This window comes from Chiloscyllium plagiosum, unplaced genomic scaffold, assembly GCF_037043375.1.
Source record: "Chiloscyllium plagiosum isolate Xiang-an unplaced genomic scaffold, Cpla_swu_hap1 HiC_scaffold_19, whole genome shotgun sequence".
NCBI lineage: Eukaryota > Metazoa > Chordata > Chondrichthyes > Orectolobiformes > Hemiscylliidae > Chiloscyllium > Chiloscyllium plagiosum.
The window spans coordinates 52868967-52888521 of record NW_028270157.1 but is presented as its reverse complement, the minus strand read 5'-3'; the positions used below and the strand labels follow the sequence as shown (position 1 = coordinate 52888521).

Below are 19555 nucleotides of genomic sequence, written 5' to 3'. Positions count from 1 at the left end.
TCATATGGTTAATTCATTTCCACAAATCTAATTGGTAGGTGGTTTCAAGATTTTGACCGAGTGGCAGGAAGGGGGTAGGTGTATGACCAAATCAGGATGATGAACAACCTTAAGGTCAAGGTTCTCCTATAAACCTGATGCCTTTGTCCTTTAAAGTTGGAGAGATTGCAAGTTTGGGAAGTGCTCGCAAAGTATCCTATGGCGATTTACCATAATGTACCATGTTTGGAATATCAGTGTTTAACAGATGAAAGAAATAATTAAGTTCATGGATGAGAGGTTGGGTGATTAAACAAACTGCTCTGTCCTTGGTGTTAAGCTCCTAGGACTGTTGGTACAACTTTGCTTATTCAGCTAGGTGAAGGGCACTCCATTACATTCATACCTTGTGTGTTTTAGATAGTAGAGAGAGTTGAGTGTGTCAGGTGATTTGGGAGATGAATCACTTAGTACTTGGCCTGCTCCAGTAGTCACAGTACTTACGTGGCTCGTCTACTGAGTTCCTTAACATTGGTGACATCCTGGATTCTGACTATGCGCAATTCAAAGATTAAAAAAGGTTAAGCTCCCACTCATTAGAGGTGGTCTTTGCCTGGAACTTAGTGTGCATATTAGTTGTCATTTATCAGTCAAGCTTGGACATTGTCCAGATATTGCTGCATGTAACCATGGATTCATTCATCATCTAGAGAATTGCAAACAATCTAAGATCGATGCAATTGCTGGTAAATAGGTTATCCATCTGAACTAATGGAGAAAAGCAATTGAAAATGAAGAACTGAAGATGGACTTAGGATGTAGTCCTGAAGTATCCTGCAGCAATGATTGAATTTGCCTCTCAATTATGTTTAGGTCAAAGCTGTAATGAGTTCTAGAGCCAAAGGGCTCTGCGGGATCCAAAATGAGCAACAGTGAGCAGGGTATTGGAGAATATGTGCTCCTAGATGGAATACATCATCAGCAATTCTGTCACTTTGCTGACACAAAGAATAAAGAAAGATTGGCTGTATTGGACTGGACCTAATTTTTGTGAAGAGGATATACCTGAGCAATCTTCTACATTTGTTGACAAACTTCAGTGTTACAGCTGTGCTGAAATAGTTTGGGTTTTCATTCTTTCCAGTCCAGGTTCCTATCCTTGCTCATTCTACTGCTTCTTCTATTAGAAAGTGATCAATGACGTCTTTCTATTTGTGAGGGGTGTTCTATAAATATGGTTGCTGTGATATTTCTCAGGTAATTTGTTGTAATATTTTAAATTTATGTTAAAAAAAATTAGCATTGGGCACTTTTTCCCAAATCATTCTTTACACTCTCGTTTCAGATGATTTTCAAGTCTTTAGAATGATGTGAAAAGCTTTGTTCTGCTGGATGCTAAGATAGGTAATTGGGTTGTCTGCAGCTTCTGCCACAATTTTTTCCTAATATTCAAAGGTGCACCACTACAACATCACTTTAATCAGTTTATACCCTCTTTCATAGAATTCTAGTATAATACATTTATGGATGTCATTTCCTAAAAGTAAATGCAACAGAAGAAAAGCTTCTTTCATGCTCCACCACTATTGCACAATTAGGACACATGAAAAGGAATGGTACAACATACATGACAACTTTCATTTTGCTCCTCATCACTTTCATGATAGTGAACTTTAGATGTGAATAAATAACTTCATTAAAATGCATTTATAATACTTTTGAAAGAAACATTAAATTATTCAATTATCCATCCAGTTGAAATTTGAAAGGCTGAAGAACTGATTTGCCAATAGATAATTAACAAAGGCTTAATGCCATGTCTATCATATTTACAAGAATCTTTTAACAAGGTAAAAGGTAGAATAAATAAAGCATAAATGAATAGAATATATTTAGATTTTCAGAAGACGTTTGATAACGTACCACAGATTAGGCTATTCAATAGGATACAAGCCCATGGTGTTGGGAGGTTATATCTTAGGATGGATTGAGGATTGATTAACTAATAGCAGAGAATTAGCATAACGGGAACATTTTCAAGATAGCAAACTAATTAGAATGCAACAGGGATCAACGCTGGGGCCACAATATTTGATAATTTGCATTTATCATTCAACAATGTATATGTTCTACAAACATGTTTACGGATGATGCAAAAATACATGAGAAGGCAAGTGGTAGCAAGGGTCAAACGGTCTACAGAGGGATAAAGACAGGTTAAACCAGTGGGCAAAAATCTGGCAGGTGGAATATAATGTGGGAAAATGTGAGATCATGCACTTTAGCAGGAAGAATAGAATTCCCAACATTATTTGAATAGAGAGTACTTGTCAACAGTTTTGGGCCATTATTTAAGTAAAAATATCTGGCATTGGAAGCAGTCCAGAGGAGGTATGGAGGGACTGTCTTATAAAAGAAGTTGAGTAAATTCAGTCTGTGTTTATTGGAATTCAGAAGAATAAGACATGACCTTATTAAAACAAAGAAGATTTGTAGGGAACTTGATAGGGTAGATGCTGAGCAGTTGCTTCCCTTAATTGGTGAGCCCAGAACAGAAGGCATAATCTCCAAATAAGGGGTCACACATCTGAGACAAAGGTGAGGAGGAATTGCTTCACTCGGAGTCTGGAATTCTTTACAGCAAAGGGCTAGAGAGGCTGGATCATTAAATATATTCAAGGTCAAGACAGACAAGATTTTCAATCAGTAAGGGAAATTAGGGTTTTAGGGAAAAGCTGGAAAGTGGAATTGAGGAATCTCAGATCAACAGTGATCTCACTAAATGGCAGAACAGACTTGAAGGGCTGAATGGACTCCTACACCTAATCCTAAATCTTATGGTCTTTTCTATCATAAGATACTTTTTAAAGTGATGCCCTCTTAGTAAACAACAGATTTTTTACATCAATGCTGCAACCCATTTGCCCAGCTCGAGAACTAATTGCTTGCTTTATCGTATGTTTACTAATGTTTGTTGGAAATTGGGGTTCTTTTAAAACTCGATTGTTCTGGCTTGTGTAGCATGAGATCTCATTGAACTATCACAGCAGTTACTTGCTTTCTCCAAACACAAACAACTTCTAATTAACAAGATAAAAGGAAGGTGACCAAAAGAGCACCAATGCCAGTGTACTCAACAAATTGACATGAAAGAACTGCACAGCACTATATTTATCCTATTATTAACCCAGTATTTAGGGAAAAACCTGTTATAAAAATAAATTAAAATTAACCTTCAAATGAAATTGGGCATGAGCAGTTGTCCCTTGTCCATTGGATAGAAAAATTCAAATGGGCGATTAGCACAGTGTAAATCACCAGCTCTAAGAAGTGCACACCACTGCTCAAGGTCAGAAGGCAGGTCTTCATCAAAGAACAAACAACTTCAGTATGAGAACCAGAACAAAACCCAGGAAAAAGTTCCCTATGCGTTGGCTAAACTATAGCATGATGTCGTTACAATTTCAATGAGATCGACACACTCCATGGCAACTGTCACATTCCCGGGTGTACTTGAACAATAGTCAACTGTTACATGTTGCATACTTTAGTTATGGCTAATTAACTGACCTGTCACATCTAAACTTCTGTTTCTTCACAAATTTAATAAAATTTCCGAAAATTCTGCAAAAACGATCAATTTCCTATATTCCCCAACTGCAGTCATGAACCTCCAAAATCTAAAGAGTTTGTTCCCTGATTGTATCTACCTGTGAATTTGATGTTTCCGGTACTCTCCTTCCAGTGGAGTTCAAATTGCTCCCAGCTAGCTTGTTTGTTGTTTGGAGGTTAACTGGGGCCATCTGTGGAGGATCCGTGCTTGCCATCTTCTGTCCGTTAATATGTGCAGTTACCATGGTGATCGGATTCTTAGATGGCACCACTGAAATTGCTATGCTCTGGCTAGGTGCCTTGATGAGTGGAATAGGTTTGGTACTTCCAACAGGACAACTTCTTACAGCAAGCTTCTGAAAGAGATAAAAAAAATTAATTTATTGTTCAATGCAAACAATGTACATTAAATGGAAGAAAATGTAAAGAGAAAAAGTTGATTAATATAAATTTAACACTGAAAACATACACTCATTGGTTTAATAATGAGATTTTCTGTAAACCATTAACAACACATTGCATATGCTTGACCCAAAATAAGAGAACCTCACAAATATTATAGAGGAGGAAGCGCTGGATGTCTTGAAACGCATAAAAATAGATAAATCCCCAGGACCTGATCAGGTGTACCCTAGAACATTGTGGGAAGCTAGGGAAGTGATTGTTGGGCCTCTTAGTGAAATATTTATGCCATCAATAGTTACAGGTGAGGTGTCAGAAGACTGGAGGTTGGCTAACGTGGTGCCACTGTTTAAGAAAGGTGGTAATGACAAGCCAAGGAACTATAGACCAGTGACCCTGACGTCGGTGGTGGGCAAATTGTTGGAGGAAATCCGGAGGGACAGGATGTACATGTATTTGGAAAGGCAAGAACTGATTAGGGATAGTCAACATGGCTTTGTGTGTGGGAAATCATGTCTCACAAACTTGATTGAGTTTTTTGAAGAAGTAACAAAGAGGATTAATGAGGGCAGAGCAGTAGATGTGATCTATATGGACTTCAGTAAGGCGTTTGACAAGGTTTCCCATGGGAGACTGGTGAGCAAGGTTAGATCTCAAGGAATACAGGGAGAACTAGCCATTTGGATACAGAACTGGCTCAAAGGTAGAAGACAGAGGGTGGTGGTGGAGGGTTGTTTTTCAGACTGGAGGTCTGTGACCAGTGGAGTGCCACAAGGATCGGTGCTGGGTCCACTACTTTTCGTCATTTACATAAATGATTTGGATGTGAGCTTAAGAGGTATAGTTAGTAAGTTTGCAGATGACACTAAAATTGGAGGTGTAGTGGACAGCAAAGAGGGTTACCTCAGATTACAACAGGATCTTGACCAGATGGGCCAGTGGGCTGAGAAGTGGCAGATGGAGTTGAGTTCAGATAAATGTGAGGTGCTGCATTTTGGGAAAGCAAATCTTAGCAGGATTTATACACTTAATGGTAAGGTCCTAGGGAGTGTTGCTGAACAAAGAGACCTTTGTCCCTAGCTCCTTGAAAGTGGAGTCGCAGGTCGATAAGGTAGTGAAGAACTCATTTGGTATGCTTTCCTTTATTGGTCAGAAGAGTTGGGAGGTCATGTTGCGGCTGTACAGGACATTTCTTAAAGGCCACTGTTGGAACATTGTGTGCAATTCTGGTCTCCTCCCTATCAGAAAGATGTTGTGAAACTTGAAAGGGTTCAGAAAAGATTTACAAGCATGTTGGAGGATTTGTGCTACAGGGAGATGTTAAACCAGCTGGGGCTGTTTTCCCTGGAGCACCGGAGGCTGAGGGGTGACCTTATAGAAGTTTGTAAAATCATGAGAGGCATGGATAGGATAAATAGACAAAGTCTTTTCCCTGGGTTGGGGGAGTCCAGAACTAGAGGGCAAAGATATAAAAGAGACCTAAGGGGCAACGTTTTCACACAGAGGGTGGTATGTGTATGGAATGAGTTGCCAGAGGAAGTGGCGGAGGCTGGTACAATTGCAACATTTAAAAGGAATTTGGATGGATATATGAATAGGAAGGGTTTGGAAGGATATGGGGCGAGTGCTGGTAGGTGGGACTAGATTGGGTTGGGCTATCTGGTCGGCATGGATGGGTTGGACCAAAAGGTCTGCTTCTATGCTGTACATCTCTTTGATTCTATAAATATTACTCAAATAAACAATAAGACGACCATAAGGTATAGAAGCATAATTAGACCATGCAGCCGATCTGGCCTGCGCTGCTATTTGATCATGGCTAATCTGTTTCTCAACCCCATTCTTCTGCCTTCTCCCTGTAACCTTTGATCCTCTTAGTAATTATGAAAGAACCTCTCTATCTGTCTTAAACCCACTCAATGACTTTGCCTCTGCAGCCTCTCTTTGTCCTTCTAAACTCCAGAGTATAGACAAAAATTCCTCAACAATTCCTCACATGAAAAGCCCTTATTACTGGTATCATTCTTATAAACCTCCTCTGGACCCCCTCTAAGCATATGCTTCCTTAAATATAAGGCACAAAACCACTCACAATATTCCAAATGTAATCTGACCACAGTCTTATACAGCCCCAGCAGTATATCCCTGCTCTTGTATTCTAGGCCTCTTGAAATGAATGCTAATATTGCATTTACCTTTTTAAGTGCCAAATGAACCTGCACATTAACCTTAAAAGAATCCTAAATTAGGATTCCCAAGTCCCTTTGTGATTCAGATTTCCAAAACTTTTCCCCATTTAGGAAATTGTCTGTGTTTGTATTATTCCTACCAAAGTCCATAACCTCACACTCTCCTACATTGTATTCTGTTTGTCACTTCTTTGCCCACTCTCCCAGCCTTCTGCAGGCTCCCTGCTCCCTCAATACTACCTCCCCTCCACCTATCTTTATGTCATCTGCAAAGCTCGCAAAAATGGCATCAGTTCCTTCATCCAGATCATTAATGTGGAATGTGAATAGTTGTGGTTCCAACAGGAACCCTTGCAGAACTCCACCAGTCATTGGCTTCCATCTGAAAAAGATCCCCGGTCCCTACTCACTGCCTTCTGCCAGTCAGCCAATCCTCCATCCATCCCAATATTTTGCCCCTATCACCATGGGTTTTTAACCTTGTGGCCTCCTGTGTGGCACCTTGTCAAAGGTCTTTTGGAAGTCCAAATAGATCCCATCCTTTGTCTGTTGTTTGTCTATCTTACTGTTACCTCTTCAAAAGAATTCTAACAGATTTATCAGGCATGACATCCCTTTGACAAAGCCATGCTGAGTCAGCCCTGTTTTACCATGCACTTCCAAGTACTCCCCACTTTCACCTTTAATAACACACTCTAAAATCTTACCCATGTCTGAGGCCAGGCTAACCAGCTTATAGTTCCCAGTCTTTTGCCTTTCTTCCTACTTAAATAGCGCCATTACAGTAGCCATCTTCCAATCCTCTGGGACCCTCCCTGACTCCAGTGATTCCGGAAAGAGTACCAATGTCTCCACAATCTCTTCAGCCATTTCCTTCAGAACTCTGGGATGTAGTCCATCTGGTTCAAATGACTTATCCACCTTCAGACCTTGCAGCTTCCCTAGCACTTTCTCCTTAGCGATGGCCACTAATCTCACTTCTGTCCCCTGACTCTGGACGTTCTGGGATGCTGCTGCTCTTCCAATGTGAAAACTAATGCAAAGTTCCTATTCAGTTCTCCAATTTCATTGTTCTCCAATACTAGTTCTTCTGCCTCATTTTACAATGGTCTAATGTCCATTCTTGCCTCTCTACTTCTTGAAATATCTAAATAAAACTCTTGCAATCTTCTTTTATATTACTAGCTAGCTAATTCATATATTTCATCAACTCGCCTTTATTGCTTTTCAGGTACTCTCTTCTGGTTTTTGAAGGCTTCCCAATCACTCACTAATTTATGCCACATTGCATGCTTTTTCCTGCCATTGTTGCTTCACTGTTTTCCCGGCTTGGTTTCCCTTCCAATTAACTCTGTTCAGTTCTACCCTCATACCTTTGTCATTTTACTGTTAATTATCGTAATTTTGTTACATGTGGTTCCAGCTTCTCCCTATCAAACTACAGGGGTCACCGCCTCCTGAGGGTCCTTCACCTTCAATTTACCTTGGGCCGTGCCTCACTCTGAGCATGATCCCTCCTTCCTGACCATGCAAAGCTTACTGATCTTAAAAACATATTTCTAAATTTTCAATCTTTCTTAACATACTTGTTTGGGATGCAAAATGAAAGTAACATTACAGTGGAGTTCCATTGAGATTTAAGGGCTTATGTACATGGATCAACAAAATATATAGCAATGAATAAAGTAAAAAACAAACTTGAAAATGCTCTTTAAATTTATAGTTCTAAGTTACGCTGCAGCAAAACAAATCCTTGATTAGAGAACTGCCCAGAGTTTTGGCAACCATACCACAGAAAGGATATATTTGGCCATGGGAAAACATTGTAATGCAGATTTTCCAGAACATCTATAGCTCTCCAAGGGTGAGTTTGTGAGGAAAGATTGCATAAACTAGGTTTATAATCCATGAAATGTAAATTTTAAGAGGTGACTTGATCAAAGCCAAGCCATTTCAAAAGTGAAATTAAACAACATTTATTTCTTTAACACTAAATGTGGAACTCTTCCATAAAAAGCCGTAGATACTAATTAATTTCATAATTTTTAATGAAGGACTGGCAGATTTGCTAGACAAGTGTAGAAAGGATATGAAATCAAGGTAGATAGATGGACTTCAGATATGGATTAGGTACCATCTCATTGAATGGAAGAACAAGCATGATTAACAATGAGCATTAAAGGTTGGTGTTAGTAACAGAAATTAGGTACCCACTGGCATAAGGCCCACGCAACCAAGACATAACAGACTCGAGCGAGAGTGAGGGAGAGAGCTCGAGCGAGAGTGAGGGAGAGAGCACGAGCGAGAGTGAGGGAGAGAGCACGAGCGAGAGTGAGGGAGAGAGTGAGAGCACGAGGGAGAGAGAACACAAGAGAGCGGGAGAGAGAGAGCGAGACCAGGCGAGGGAGATAGAGAGCGAGACCAGGCGAGGGGGAGAGAGAGAGAGAGAGAGAGAGAGAGAGAGAGAGAGAGAGAGAGAGAGAGAGAGAGAGAGAGAGAGAGAGGGAGACCATGGGACAGAGAGAGAGGGAGACAATGGGACAGAGAGACCGACCACTGGACAGAGAAAGAGCACGGGACAGAGAGAGAGCGTGAGAGAGAAAGGGAGAGAGCACGAGGTAGCACGCATGACAGCGAGAGAGAGCGCACAACAGAGAGACAGGCCACGGGACAGAGAGACAGACCACGGGATAGAGAGAGCGAGAGCACAAAAAACAGAGAGCGAATGTGAGTACGAAACAGAGAGAGAGAGAGAGGGGAGAGCACGAGAGGGAGAGCGCACGAGAGAAAGCACAAGAGAGAGCACGAGAGCAAACGAGAGAGAGAGCACAAGAGAGCGAGAGAGAAAAAGAGATTGAGAGCGCACATGAGACAGTAAGCATGCGAGAGGGAGAGCGCGCGGGGAGGAAGAGCTTGCGAGGGAGGGAGGGAGAGCGCGAGAGTGAGAGAGGGAGAGCACGCGCATGAGAGAGCGCGCACAGGAGAGGGAGAAAATAAGAGACCATGAGAGAGAGCGCACGAGAGCAAGAGAGCACGAGACAGAGAGAGGGAGCGAGCGGGCACGAGAGAGAGAGAGAGAGCGCACGCACGAGAGAGAAAATAAGATATTGAGAGAGAGCTTGAGTGTGCACGAGTGCGAGAGAGCACGTGCGAGAGAGAGCGTGTGCATGAGAGAGCGCGCACAAGAGAGACAGCGAGAGCGCGCGCACGGGGAGAGAGAGACAGCGAGAGCGTGAGCACGGGGAGAGAGAGTATGCGCGCGGACACGGGAGAGAGAGCGCACGCACGAGACAGAGAGCGCACGAGAGAGAGCTCGCACAGGAGAGAGAGAGAGCTCGCGCTCGCACGGGAGAGAGAGTGAGCTCGCGCTCGCACGGGAGAGAGAGTGAGAGAGACCGCGCGCGCACAGGAGAGAGCGCGCCGTGCACGGGAGAGAGAGCGCACGCGCGCACGGGGAGAGAGAGAGAGAGCGCACGCACGAGACAGAGAGAGCACGTGCACGAAACAGAGAGAGAGCTCGCGCTCGCACGGGAGAGAGAGAGCGTGAGCTCGGGAGAGAGAGCACTCGCGCACATGGGAGAGAGCGCACGCACGGGAGAGAGAGAGAGAGAGCGCGTGCGCACATAGGAGAGAGAGCGCGCGCACGGGACAGAGAGAGCGCGCGCACGGGACAGAGAGAGCGCGCGCACGGGACAGAGAGAGCGCGCGCACGGGACAGAGAGAGCGCGCGCACGGGACAGAGAGAGCGCGCGCACGGGACAGAGAGAGCGCGCGCACGGGACAGAGAGAGCGCGCGCACGGGACAGAGAGAGCGCGCGCACGGGACAGAGAGAGAGCGCGCACGGGACAGAGAGAGAGCGCGCACGGGACAGAGAGAGAGCGCGCACGGGACAGAGAGAGAGCGCGCGCACGGACAGATAGAGAGCGCGCGCGCACGGACAGATAGAGAGCGCGCGCGCACGGACAGATAGAGAGCGCGCGCGCACGGACAGATAGAGAGCGCGCGCGCACGGACAGATAGAGAGCGCGCGCGCACGGGACAGAGAGAGCGCGCGCACGGGACAGAGAGAGAGCGCTGCGCACGGGAGAGAGAGAGCGCTGCGCACGGGAGAGAGAAAGAGAGAGAGAGAGAGAGAGAGAGAGCGCGCCGCGCACGGGAGAGAGCGCGCCACACACGGGAGAGAGAGCGGACACATGAGACAGAGAGAGCACGTGCACGAGACAGAGAGAGAGAGTGCACACGAGAGAGAGCTCGCACGGCAGACAGAGAGAGCGCACTCGCACGGGAGAGAGAGAGAGAGAGCGCGCGCGCGCGCAAACGCACGGAACAGGGAGAGAGCGCGCGCACGGGACAGAGAGAGAGCGCGCGCACGGGACAGAGAGAGAGCGCGCACGAGAGAGAGCTCGCACGGGAGAGAGAGAGAGCTCGCGCACGCACGGGAGAGAAAGCGCACACACGAGAGAGAAAATAAGATATTGAGAGAGAGAGCTTGAGTGTGCACGAGTGCGAGAGAGCACGTGAGAGAGAGCGTGTGCACGAGAGAGAGCGCACAAGAGAGACAGCGAGAGCGCGAGCACGGGGAGAGAGAGACAGCGAGAGCGCGTGCACGGGGAGAGAGAGACAGCGAGAGAGCGCGCACGGGAGAGAGAGAGAGAGCGCGCGCAGGGGAGAGAGAGAGCGCGCGCGCGCACGGGAGAGAGAGAGAGCACGCGCACAAGACAGAGAGAGAGCACGCAAGAGCGCGCGCACGGGAGAGAGAGCGAGCCGCGCACGGGAGAGAGAGCGCGCGCGCGCACGGGACAGAGAGAGCACGCGGGCACAGGACAGAGAGAGCGCGCGGGCACAGGACAGAGAGAGCGCGCGCGCACGGGACAGAGAGAGCGCGCGCGCACAGGACAGAGAGAGCACGCGCGCACAGGACAGAGAGAGCACGCGCACGAGACAGAGAGTGTGCACGAAACAGAAAGTGCGCACGAAACAGAGAGAGAGAGTGCGCACGAGAGAGAGCGCACATGAGAGAGAGCTCGCACGGGACAGAGAGAGAGCACGCGTGCACACGGAGAGAAAGCGCGCGCACGGGAGAGCGAGAGAGCGCGCGCAAAGGACAGAGAGAGCCCGCGCACGAGACAGAGAGAGTGCGCGCGCACGAGACAGAGAGAGAGTGTGCACGAGAAAGAGCTCGCACGGAAGAGAGAGAGAGAGAGAGATCACGCGCAAGCATGGGAGAGAGAGCGCAAGTGCGCGCGCAAGGGAGAGAGAGCGCGCGCACGGGACAGAGAGAGAGCGCGCGCACGGGACAGAGAGAGGGCGCGCGCACGGGACAGAGAGAGGGCGCGCGCACGAGAGAGAGAGAGAGAGGGAGCACGCACGAGAGAGAGAGAGAGGGCGCACGCACGAGAGAGAGAGAGGGCGCACGCACGAGAGAGAGAGAGAGAGAGAGAGTGTGCGTGCACGAGAGAGAGAGGGCGGGCACACGCACGAGAGAGAGAGAGAGGGCGCACGCACGAGAGAGAGAGAGAGGGCGCGCGCACGAGAGAGAGAGAGGGCGCGCGCACGAGAGAGAGAGAGAGAGAGAGAGTGTGCGTGCACGAGAGAGAGAGGGCGGGCACACGCACGAGAGAGAGAGAGAGGGCGCGCGCACGAGAGAGAGAGAGAGGGCGCGCGCACGAGAGAGAGAGAGAGGGCGCGCGCACGAGAGAGAGAGAGGGCGCGCGCACGAGAGAGAGAGAGTGCGCGCGCACGAGAGAGAGAGAGTGCGCGCGCACGAGAGAGAGAGAGTGCGCGCGCACGAGAGAGAGAGAGAGTGCGCGCGCACGAGAGAGAGAGAGAGTGCGCGCGCACGAGAGAGAGAGTGCGCGCGCACGAGAGAGAGAGAGAGTGCGCGCGCACGAGAGAGAGAGAGTGCGCGCGCACGAGAGAGAGAGAGAGTGCGCACGCACGAGAGAGAGAGAGAGTGCGCGCGCACGAGAGAGAGAGTGCGCGCGCACGAGAGAGAGAGAGTGCACGCGCACGAGAGAGAGAGAGTGCACGCGCACGAGAGAGAGAGAGAGAGAGGGCGCGCGCACGAGAGAGAGAGGGCGCGCGCACGAGAGAGAGAGAGAGAGAGAGAGAGAGAGCGCACGCACGAGAGAGAGAGGGCGCACGCACGAGAGAGAGAGAGAGAGGGCGCACCCACGAGAGAGAAAGAGAGAGAGGGCGCACGCACGAGAGAGAGAGAGGGCGCATGCACGAGAGAGAGAGAGTGTGCGTGCACGAGAGAGAGAGGGGGGCGCGCGCACGAGAGAGAGAGAGGGCGCACCCACGAGAGAGAGAGAGAGAGAGAGGGCGCACCCACGAGAGAGAGAGAGAGAGAGGGCGCGCCCACGAGAGAGAGAGAGAGAGAGAGGGCGCGCCCACGAGAGAGAGAGAGGGCGCGCGCACGAGAGAGAGAGAGGGCGCGCGCACGAGAGAGAGAGAGGGCGCGCGCACGAGAGAGAGGGCGCGCGCACGAGAGAGAGAGAGGGCGCGCGCACGAGAGAGAGAGAGGGCGCGCGCACGAGAGAGAGAGAGGGCGCGCGCACGAGAGAGAGAGAGAGGGCGCGCGCACGAGAGAGAGAGAGAGGGCGCGCGCACGAGAGAGAGAGAGGGCGCGCGCACGAGAGAGAGAGGGCGCGCGCACGAGAGAGAGAGAGAGGGCGCGCGCACGAGAGAGAGAGAGGGCGCGCGCACGAGAGAGAGAGAGGGCGCGCGCACGAGAGAGAGAGAGGGCGCGCGCACGAGAGAGAGAGAGGGGCGCGCGCACGAGAGAGAGAGAGAGGGCGCGCGCACGAGAGAGAGAGGGAGGGCGCGCGCACGAGAGAGAGAGAGAGGGCGCGCGCACGAGAGAGAGAGGGCGCGCGCACGAGAGAGAGAGAGAGAGGGCGCGCGCACGAGAGAGAGAGAGGGCGCGCGCACTAGAGAGAGAGAGGGCGCGCGCACGAGAGAGAGCGGGCGCGCGCACGAGAGAGAGAGGGCGCGCGCACGAGAGAGAGAGGGCGCGCGCACGAGAGAGAGAGGGCGCGCGCACGAGAGAGAGAGAGACAGGGCGCACGCACGAGAGAGAGAGGGCGCACGCACGAGAGAGAGAGAGAGAGAGGGCGCACCCACGAGAGAGAGAGAGAGAGAGAGAGGGCGCACGCAGGAGAGAGAGAGAGGGCGCATGCACGAGAGAGAGAGAGAGGGCGCATGCACGAGAGAGAGAGAGAGAGAGTGTGCGTGCACGAGAGAGAGAGGGCGGGCGCGCGCACGAGAGAGCGAGAGTGCAAGCGCATGAGAGAGAGAGGGGGGCGCGCGCACGAGAGAGAGAGAGTGGGCGCGCGCACGAGAGAGAGAGAGAGAGAGAGAGGGCGCGCGCACGAGAGAGAGAGAGAGAGAGAGGGCGCGCGCACGAGAGAGAGAGAGGGCGCGCGCACGAGAGAGAGAGAGAGAGAGGGCGCGCGCACGAGAGAGAGAGAGGGCGCGCGCACGAGAGAGAGAGGGCGCGCGCACGAGAGAGAGAGAGGGCGCGCGCACGAGAGAGAGAGAGGGCGCGCGCACGAGAGAGAGAGGGCGCGCGCACGAGAGAGAGAGAGAGAGAGAGGGCGCACCCACGAGAGATGAGAGGGCGCACGCACGAGAGAGAGAGAGGGCGCGCGCACGAGAGAGAGAGAGGGCGCGCGCACGAGAGAGAGAGAGGGCGCGCGCACGAGAGAGAGAGAGGGCGCGCGCACGAGAGAGAGAGAGGGCGCGCGCACGAGAGAGAGAGAGAGGGCGCGCGCACGAGAGAGAGAGAGAGGGCGCGCGCACGAGAGAGAGAGAGAGGGCGCGCGCACGAGAGAGAGAGAGGGCGCGCGCACGAGAGAGAGAGAGGGCGCACGCACGAGAGAGAGAGAGAGAAAGGGCGCACCCACGAGAGAGAGAGAGAGAGAGAGGGCGCACGCAGGAGAGAGAGAGAGGGCGCATGCACGAGAGAGAGAGAGAGGGCGCATGCACGAGAGAGAGAGAGAGGGCGCGCGCACGAGAGAGAGAGAGGGCGCGCGCACGAGAGAGAGAGAGAGGGCGCGCGCACGAGAGAGAGAGAGAGGGCGCGCGCACGAGAGAGAGAGAGAGGGCGCGCGCACGAGAGAGAGAGAGAGGGCGCGCGCACGAGAGAGAGAGAGAGGGCGCGCGCACGAGAGAGAGAGGGCGCGCGCACGAGAGAGAGAGAGAGGGCGCGCGCACTAGAGAGAGAGAGGGCGCGCGCACGAGAGAGAGAGGGCGCGCGCACGAGAGAGAGAGAGGGCGCGCGCACGAGAGAGTGAGAGACAGGGCGCACGCACGAGAGAGAGAGGGCGCACGCACGAGAGAGAGAGAGTGCAAGCGCATGAGAGAGAGAGAGGGCGCGCGCACGAGAGAGAGAGAGAGAGGGCGCGCGCACGAGAGAGAGAGAGAGAGGGCGCGCGCACGAGAGAGAGAGAGAGAGAGAGGCGCGCGCACGAGAGAGAGAGAGAGGGCGCGCGCACGAGAGAGAGAGAGAGAGAGGGCGCGCGCACGAGAGAGAGAGAGAGAGGGCGCGCGCACGAGAGAGAGAGGCGCGCGCACGAGAGAGAGAGGGCGCGCGCACGAGAGAGAGAGAGGGCGCGCGCACGAGAGAGAGAGAGGGCGCGCGCACGAGAGAGAGAGAGGGCGCGCGCACGAGAGAGAGAGAGGGCGCGCGCACGAGAGAGAGAGAGGGCGCGCGCACGAGAGAGAGAGGGCGCGCGCACGAGAGAGAGAGAGGGCGCGCGCACGAGAGAGAGGGCGCGCGCACGAGAGAGAGAGGGCGCGCGCACGAGAGAGAGGGCGCGCACGAGAGAGAGAGGGCGCGCACGAGAGAGAGAGGGCGCGTGCACGTGAGAGAGAGGGCGCGCGCACGTGAGAGAGAGGGCGCGCGCACGTGAGAGAGAGGGCGCGCGCACGAGAGAGAGAGGGCGCGCGCACGAGAGAGAGAGGGCGCGCACGAGAGAGAGAGGGCGCGCGCACGAGAGAGAGAGGGCGCGCGCACGAGAGAGAGAGGGCGCGCGCACGAGAGAGAGAGGGCGCGCGCACGAGAGAGAGAGGGCGCGCGCACGAGAGAGAGAGGGCGCGCGCACGAGAGAGAGAGGGCGCGCGCACGTGAGAGAGAGGGCGCGCGCACGTGAGAGAGAGGGCGCGCGCACGTGAGAGAGAGCGCGCGCACGAGAGAGAAAGTGAGAGGGCACGCGCACGAGAGAGAGAGGGCGCGCGCACGAGAGACAGTGCACGTGCACGTGAGAGAGGGCGCGCGCACGAGAGAGAGAGGGCGCGCGCACGAGAGAGAGAGGGCGCGCGCACGAGAGAGAGAGGGCGCGCGCACGTGAGAGTGAGGGCGCGCGCACGTGAGAGAGAGGGCGCGCGCACGTGAGAGAGAGAGAGGGTGCGCGCACGAGAGAGAGAGAGAGGGCGCGCACACGAGAGAGAGAGAGGGCGCGCGCACGAGAGAGAGAGAGGGCGCGCGCACGAGAGAGAGAGGGCGCGCGCACGAGAGAGAGAGAGGGCGCGCGCACGAGAGAGAGAGAGGGCGCGCGCATGAGAGAGAGAGAGAGGGCGCGCGCACGAGAGAGAGAGAGGGGGCGCGCGCACGAGAGAGAGAGAGGGGGGCGCGCGCACGAGAGAGAGGGCGCGCGCACGAGAGAGAGAGGGCGCGCGCACGAGAGAGAGAGGGGGCGCGCACGAGAGAGAGGGGCGCGCACGAGAGAGAGGGGCGCGCACGAGAGAGAGGGGGCGCGCACGAGAGAGAGGGCGCGCGCACGAGAGAGAGAGGGCGCGCGCACGAGAGAGAGAGGGCGCGCGCACGAGAGAGAGAGGGCGCGCGCACGAGAGAGAGAGAGAGAGAGAGAGAGGGCGCACCCACGAGAGATGAGAGGGCGCACGCACGAGAGAGAGAGAGGGCGCGCGCACGAGAGAGAGAGAGGGCGCGCGCACGAGAGAGAGAGAGGGCGCGCGCACGAGAGAGAGAGAGGGCGCGCGCACGAGAGAGAGAGAGAGGGCGCGCGCACGAGAGAGAGAGAGAGGGGCGCGCGCACGAGAGAGAGAGAGGGCGCGCGCACGAGAGAGAGAGAGGGCGCGCGCACGAGAGAGAGAGAGGGCGCGCGCACGAGAGAGAGAGAGGGCGCACGCACGAGAGAGAGAGAGAGAAAGGGCGCACCCACGAGAGAGAGAGAGAGAGAGAGGGCGCACGCAGGAGAGAGAGAGAGGGCGCATGCACGAGAGAGAGAGAGAGGGCGCATGCACGAGAGAGAGAGAGAGAGGGCGCGCGCACGAGAGAGAGAGAGAGGGCGCGCGCACGAGAGAGAGAGAGAGGGGCGCGCGCACGAGAGAGAGAGAGAGGGCGCGCGCACGAGAGAGAGAGAGAGGGCGCGCGCACGAGAGAGAGAGAGAGGGCGCGCGCACGAGAGAGAGAGAGGGCGCGCGCGCGAGAGAGAGAGAGAGGGCGCGCGCACGAGAGAGAGAGGGCGCGCGCACGAGAGAGAGAGAGAGGGCGCGCGCACTAGAGAGAGAGAGGGCGCGCGCACGAGAGAGAGAGGGCGCGCGCACGAGAGAGAGAGAGGGCGCGCGCACGAGAGAGAGAGAGACAGGGCGCACGCACGAGAGAGAGAGGGCGCACGCACGAGAGAGAGAGAGAGAAAGGGCGCACCCACGAGAGAGAGAGAGAGAGAGAGAGAGAGAGGGCGCATGCACGAGAGAGAGAGAGAGTGTGCGTGCACGAGAGAGAGAGGGCGGGCGCGCGCACGAGAGAGCGAGAGTGCAAGCGCATGAGAGAGAGAGGGGGGCGCGCGCACGAAAGAGAGAGAGGGCGCGCGCACGAGAGAGAGAGAGAGAGGGCGCGCGCACGAGAGAGAGAGAGAGAGAGAGGGCGCGCGCACGAGAGAGAGAGAGAGGGCGCGCGCACGAGAGAGAGAGAGAGAGAGGGCGCGCGCACGAGAGAGAGAGAGAGAGGGCGCGCGCACGAGAGAGAGAGGGCGCGCGCACGAGAGAGAGAGAGGGCGCGCGCACGAGAGAGAGAGAGGGCGCGCGCATGAGAGAGAGAGAGGGCGCGCGCACGAGAGAGAGAGAGGGCGCGCGCACGAGAGAGAGAGGGCGCGCGCACGAGAGAGAGAGAGGGCGCGCGCACGAGAGAGAGGGCGCGCGCACGAGAGAGAGAGGGCGCGCGCACGAGAGAGAGGCGCGCACGAGAGAGAGAGGGCGCGCACGAGAGAGAGAGGGCGTGTGCACGTGAGAGAGAGGGCGCGCGCACGTGAGAGAGAGGGCGCGCGCACGTGAGAGAGAGGGCGCGCGCACGAGAGAGAGAGGGCGCGCGCACGAGAGAGAGAGGGCGCGCGCACGAGAGAGAGAGGGCGCGCGCACGAGAGAGAGAGGGCGCGCGCACGAGAGAGAGAGGGCGCGCGCACGTGAGAGAGAGGGCGCGCGCACGTGAGAGAGAGGGCGCGCGCACGTGAGAGAGATGGCGCGCGCACGTGAGAGAGAGGGCGCGCGCACGAGAGAAGTGAGAGGGCGCGCGCACGAGAGAGAGAGGGCGCGCGCACGAGAGACAGTGCACGTGCACGTGAGAGAGGGCGCGCGCACGAGAGAGAGAGGGCGCGCGCACGAGAGAGAGTGGGCGCGCACACGAGAGAGAGAGGGCGCGCGCACGTGAGAGTGAGGGCGCGCGCACGTGAGAGAGAGGGCGCGCGCACGTGAGAGAGAGAGAGGGCGCGCGCACGAGAGAGAGAGAGAGGGCGCGCGCACGAGAGAGAGAGAGGGGCGCGCGCACGAGAGAGAGAGGGCGCGCGCACGAGAGAGAGAGAGGGCGCGCGCACGAGAGAGAGAGAGGGCGCGCGCACGAGAGAGAGAGAGGGCGCGCGCACGAGAGAGAGAGAGGGCGCGCGCACGAGAGAGAGAGAGAGGGCGCGCGCACGAGAGAGAGAGAGGGGGCGCGCGCACGAGAGAGAGAGAGGGGGCGCGCGCACGAGAGAGAGGGCGCGCGCCACGAGAGAGAGAGGGCGCGCGCACGAGAGAGAGAGGGGGCGCGCACGAGAGAGAGGGGGCGCGCACGAGAGAGAGGGGGCGCGCACGAGAGAGAGGGGGCGCGCACGAGAGAGAGGGCGCGCGCACGAGAGAGAGAGGGCGCGCGCGCACGAGAGAGAGAGGGCGCGCGCACGAGAGAGAGAGAGGGCGCGCGCCCGAGAGAGAGAGAGGGCGCGCGCACGAGAGAGAGAGAGGGCGCGCGCCCGAGAGAGAGAGAGGGCGCGCGCCGAGAGAGAGAGAGGGCGCGCGCCCGAGAGAGAGAGAGGGCGCGCGCCCGAGAGAGAGAGAGGGCGCGCGCCCGAGAGAGAGAGAGGGCGCGCGCCCGAGAGAGAGAGAGGGCGCGCGCCCGAGAGAGAGAGAGGGCGCGCGCACGAGAGAGAGAGAGGGCGCGCGCCCGAGAGAGAGAGAGGGCGCGCGCACGAGAGAGAGAGAGGGCGCGCGCACGAGAGAGAGAGAGGGCGCGCGCACGAGAGAGAGAGAGGGCGCGCGCACGTGAGAGAGAGGGCGCGCGCACGTGAGAGAGAGGGCGCGCGCACGTGAGAGAGTGGGCGCGCGCACGTGAGAGAGAGGGCGCGCGCACGAGAGAGAGAGAGGGCGCGCGCACGAGAGAGAGAGAGAGGGCGCGCGCACGAGAGAGAGAGAGAGGGCGCGGCGCACGAGAGAGAGAGAGAGAGAGGGCGCACGCACGAGAGAGAGAGAGAGGGCGCACGCACGAGAGAGAGAGAGGGCGCACGCACGAGAGAGAGAGAGGGCGCACGCACGAGAGAGAGAGAGGGCGCACGCACGAGAGAGAGAGAGGACGCACGCACGAGAGAGAGAGAGAGAGGGCGCACGCACGAGAGAGAGGGCGCGCGCACGAGAGAGAGAGGGCGCGCGCACGAGAGAGAGAGAGGGCGCGCGCACGAGAGAGAGAGAGGGCGCGCGCACGAGAGAGAGAGAGAGGGCGCGCGCACGTGAGAGAGAGAGGGCGCGCGCACAAGAGAGAGAGGGCGCACGCACTAGAGAGAAAGAGAGGGCGCGCGCACGAGAGAGAGAGAGGGCGCGCGCACGAGAGAGAGAGAGGGCGCGCGCACGAGAGAGAGAGAGAGAGGGCGCGCGCACGAGAGAGAGAGGGCGCGAGCACAAGAGAGAGAGGGCGCGCGCACAAGAGAGAGAGGGCGCGCGCACAAGAGAGAGAGGGCGCGCGCACAAGAGAGAGAGGGCGCGCGCACGAGAGAGAGAGAGAGAGGGCGCACGCACGAGAGAGAGAGAGAGAGAGAGAGTGTGCGTGCACGAGAGAGAGAGGGCGGGCGCGCGCACGAGAGAGCGAGAGTGCAAGCGCATGAGAGAGGGG

General features: G+C 55.4%; 1 protein-coding gene across 10 annotated transcripts in view; it reads right to left on the bottom strand.

Moving 5' to 3' along the window:
- phf21b (PHD finger protein 21B) overlaps positions 1-19555 on the bottom strand; it is a 210794-nt gene that overhangs the window by 126874 nt on the left and 64365 nt on the right. For 7 of the 10 annotated variants that reach the window (XM_087997377.1, XM_087997382.1, XM_087997380.1 and 4 more), the window contains one exon: positions 3690-3947. In XM_087997377.1, coding sequence (XP_087853503.1) covers positions 3690-3947 — 258 coding nt within the window. The remainder of the gene's footprint in view (positions 1-3689; positions 3948-19555) is intronic. The other 3 variants (XM_087997381.1, XM_087997383.1, XM_087997386.1) reach the window with 1 other exon arrangement.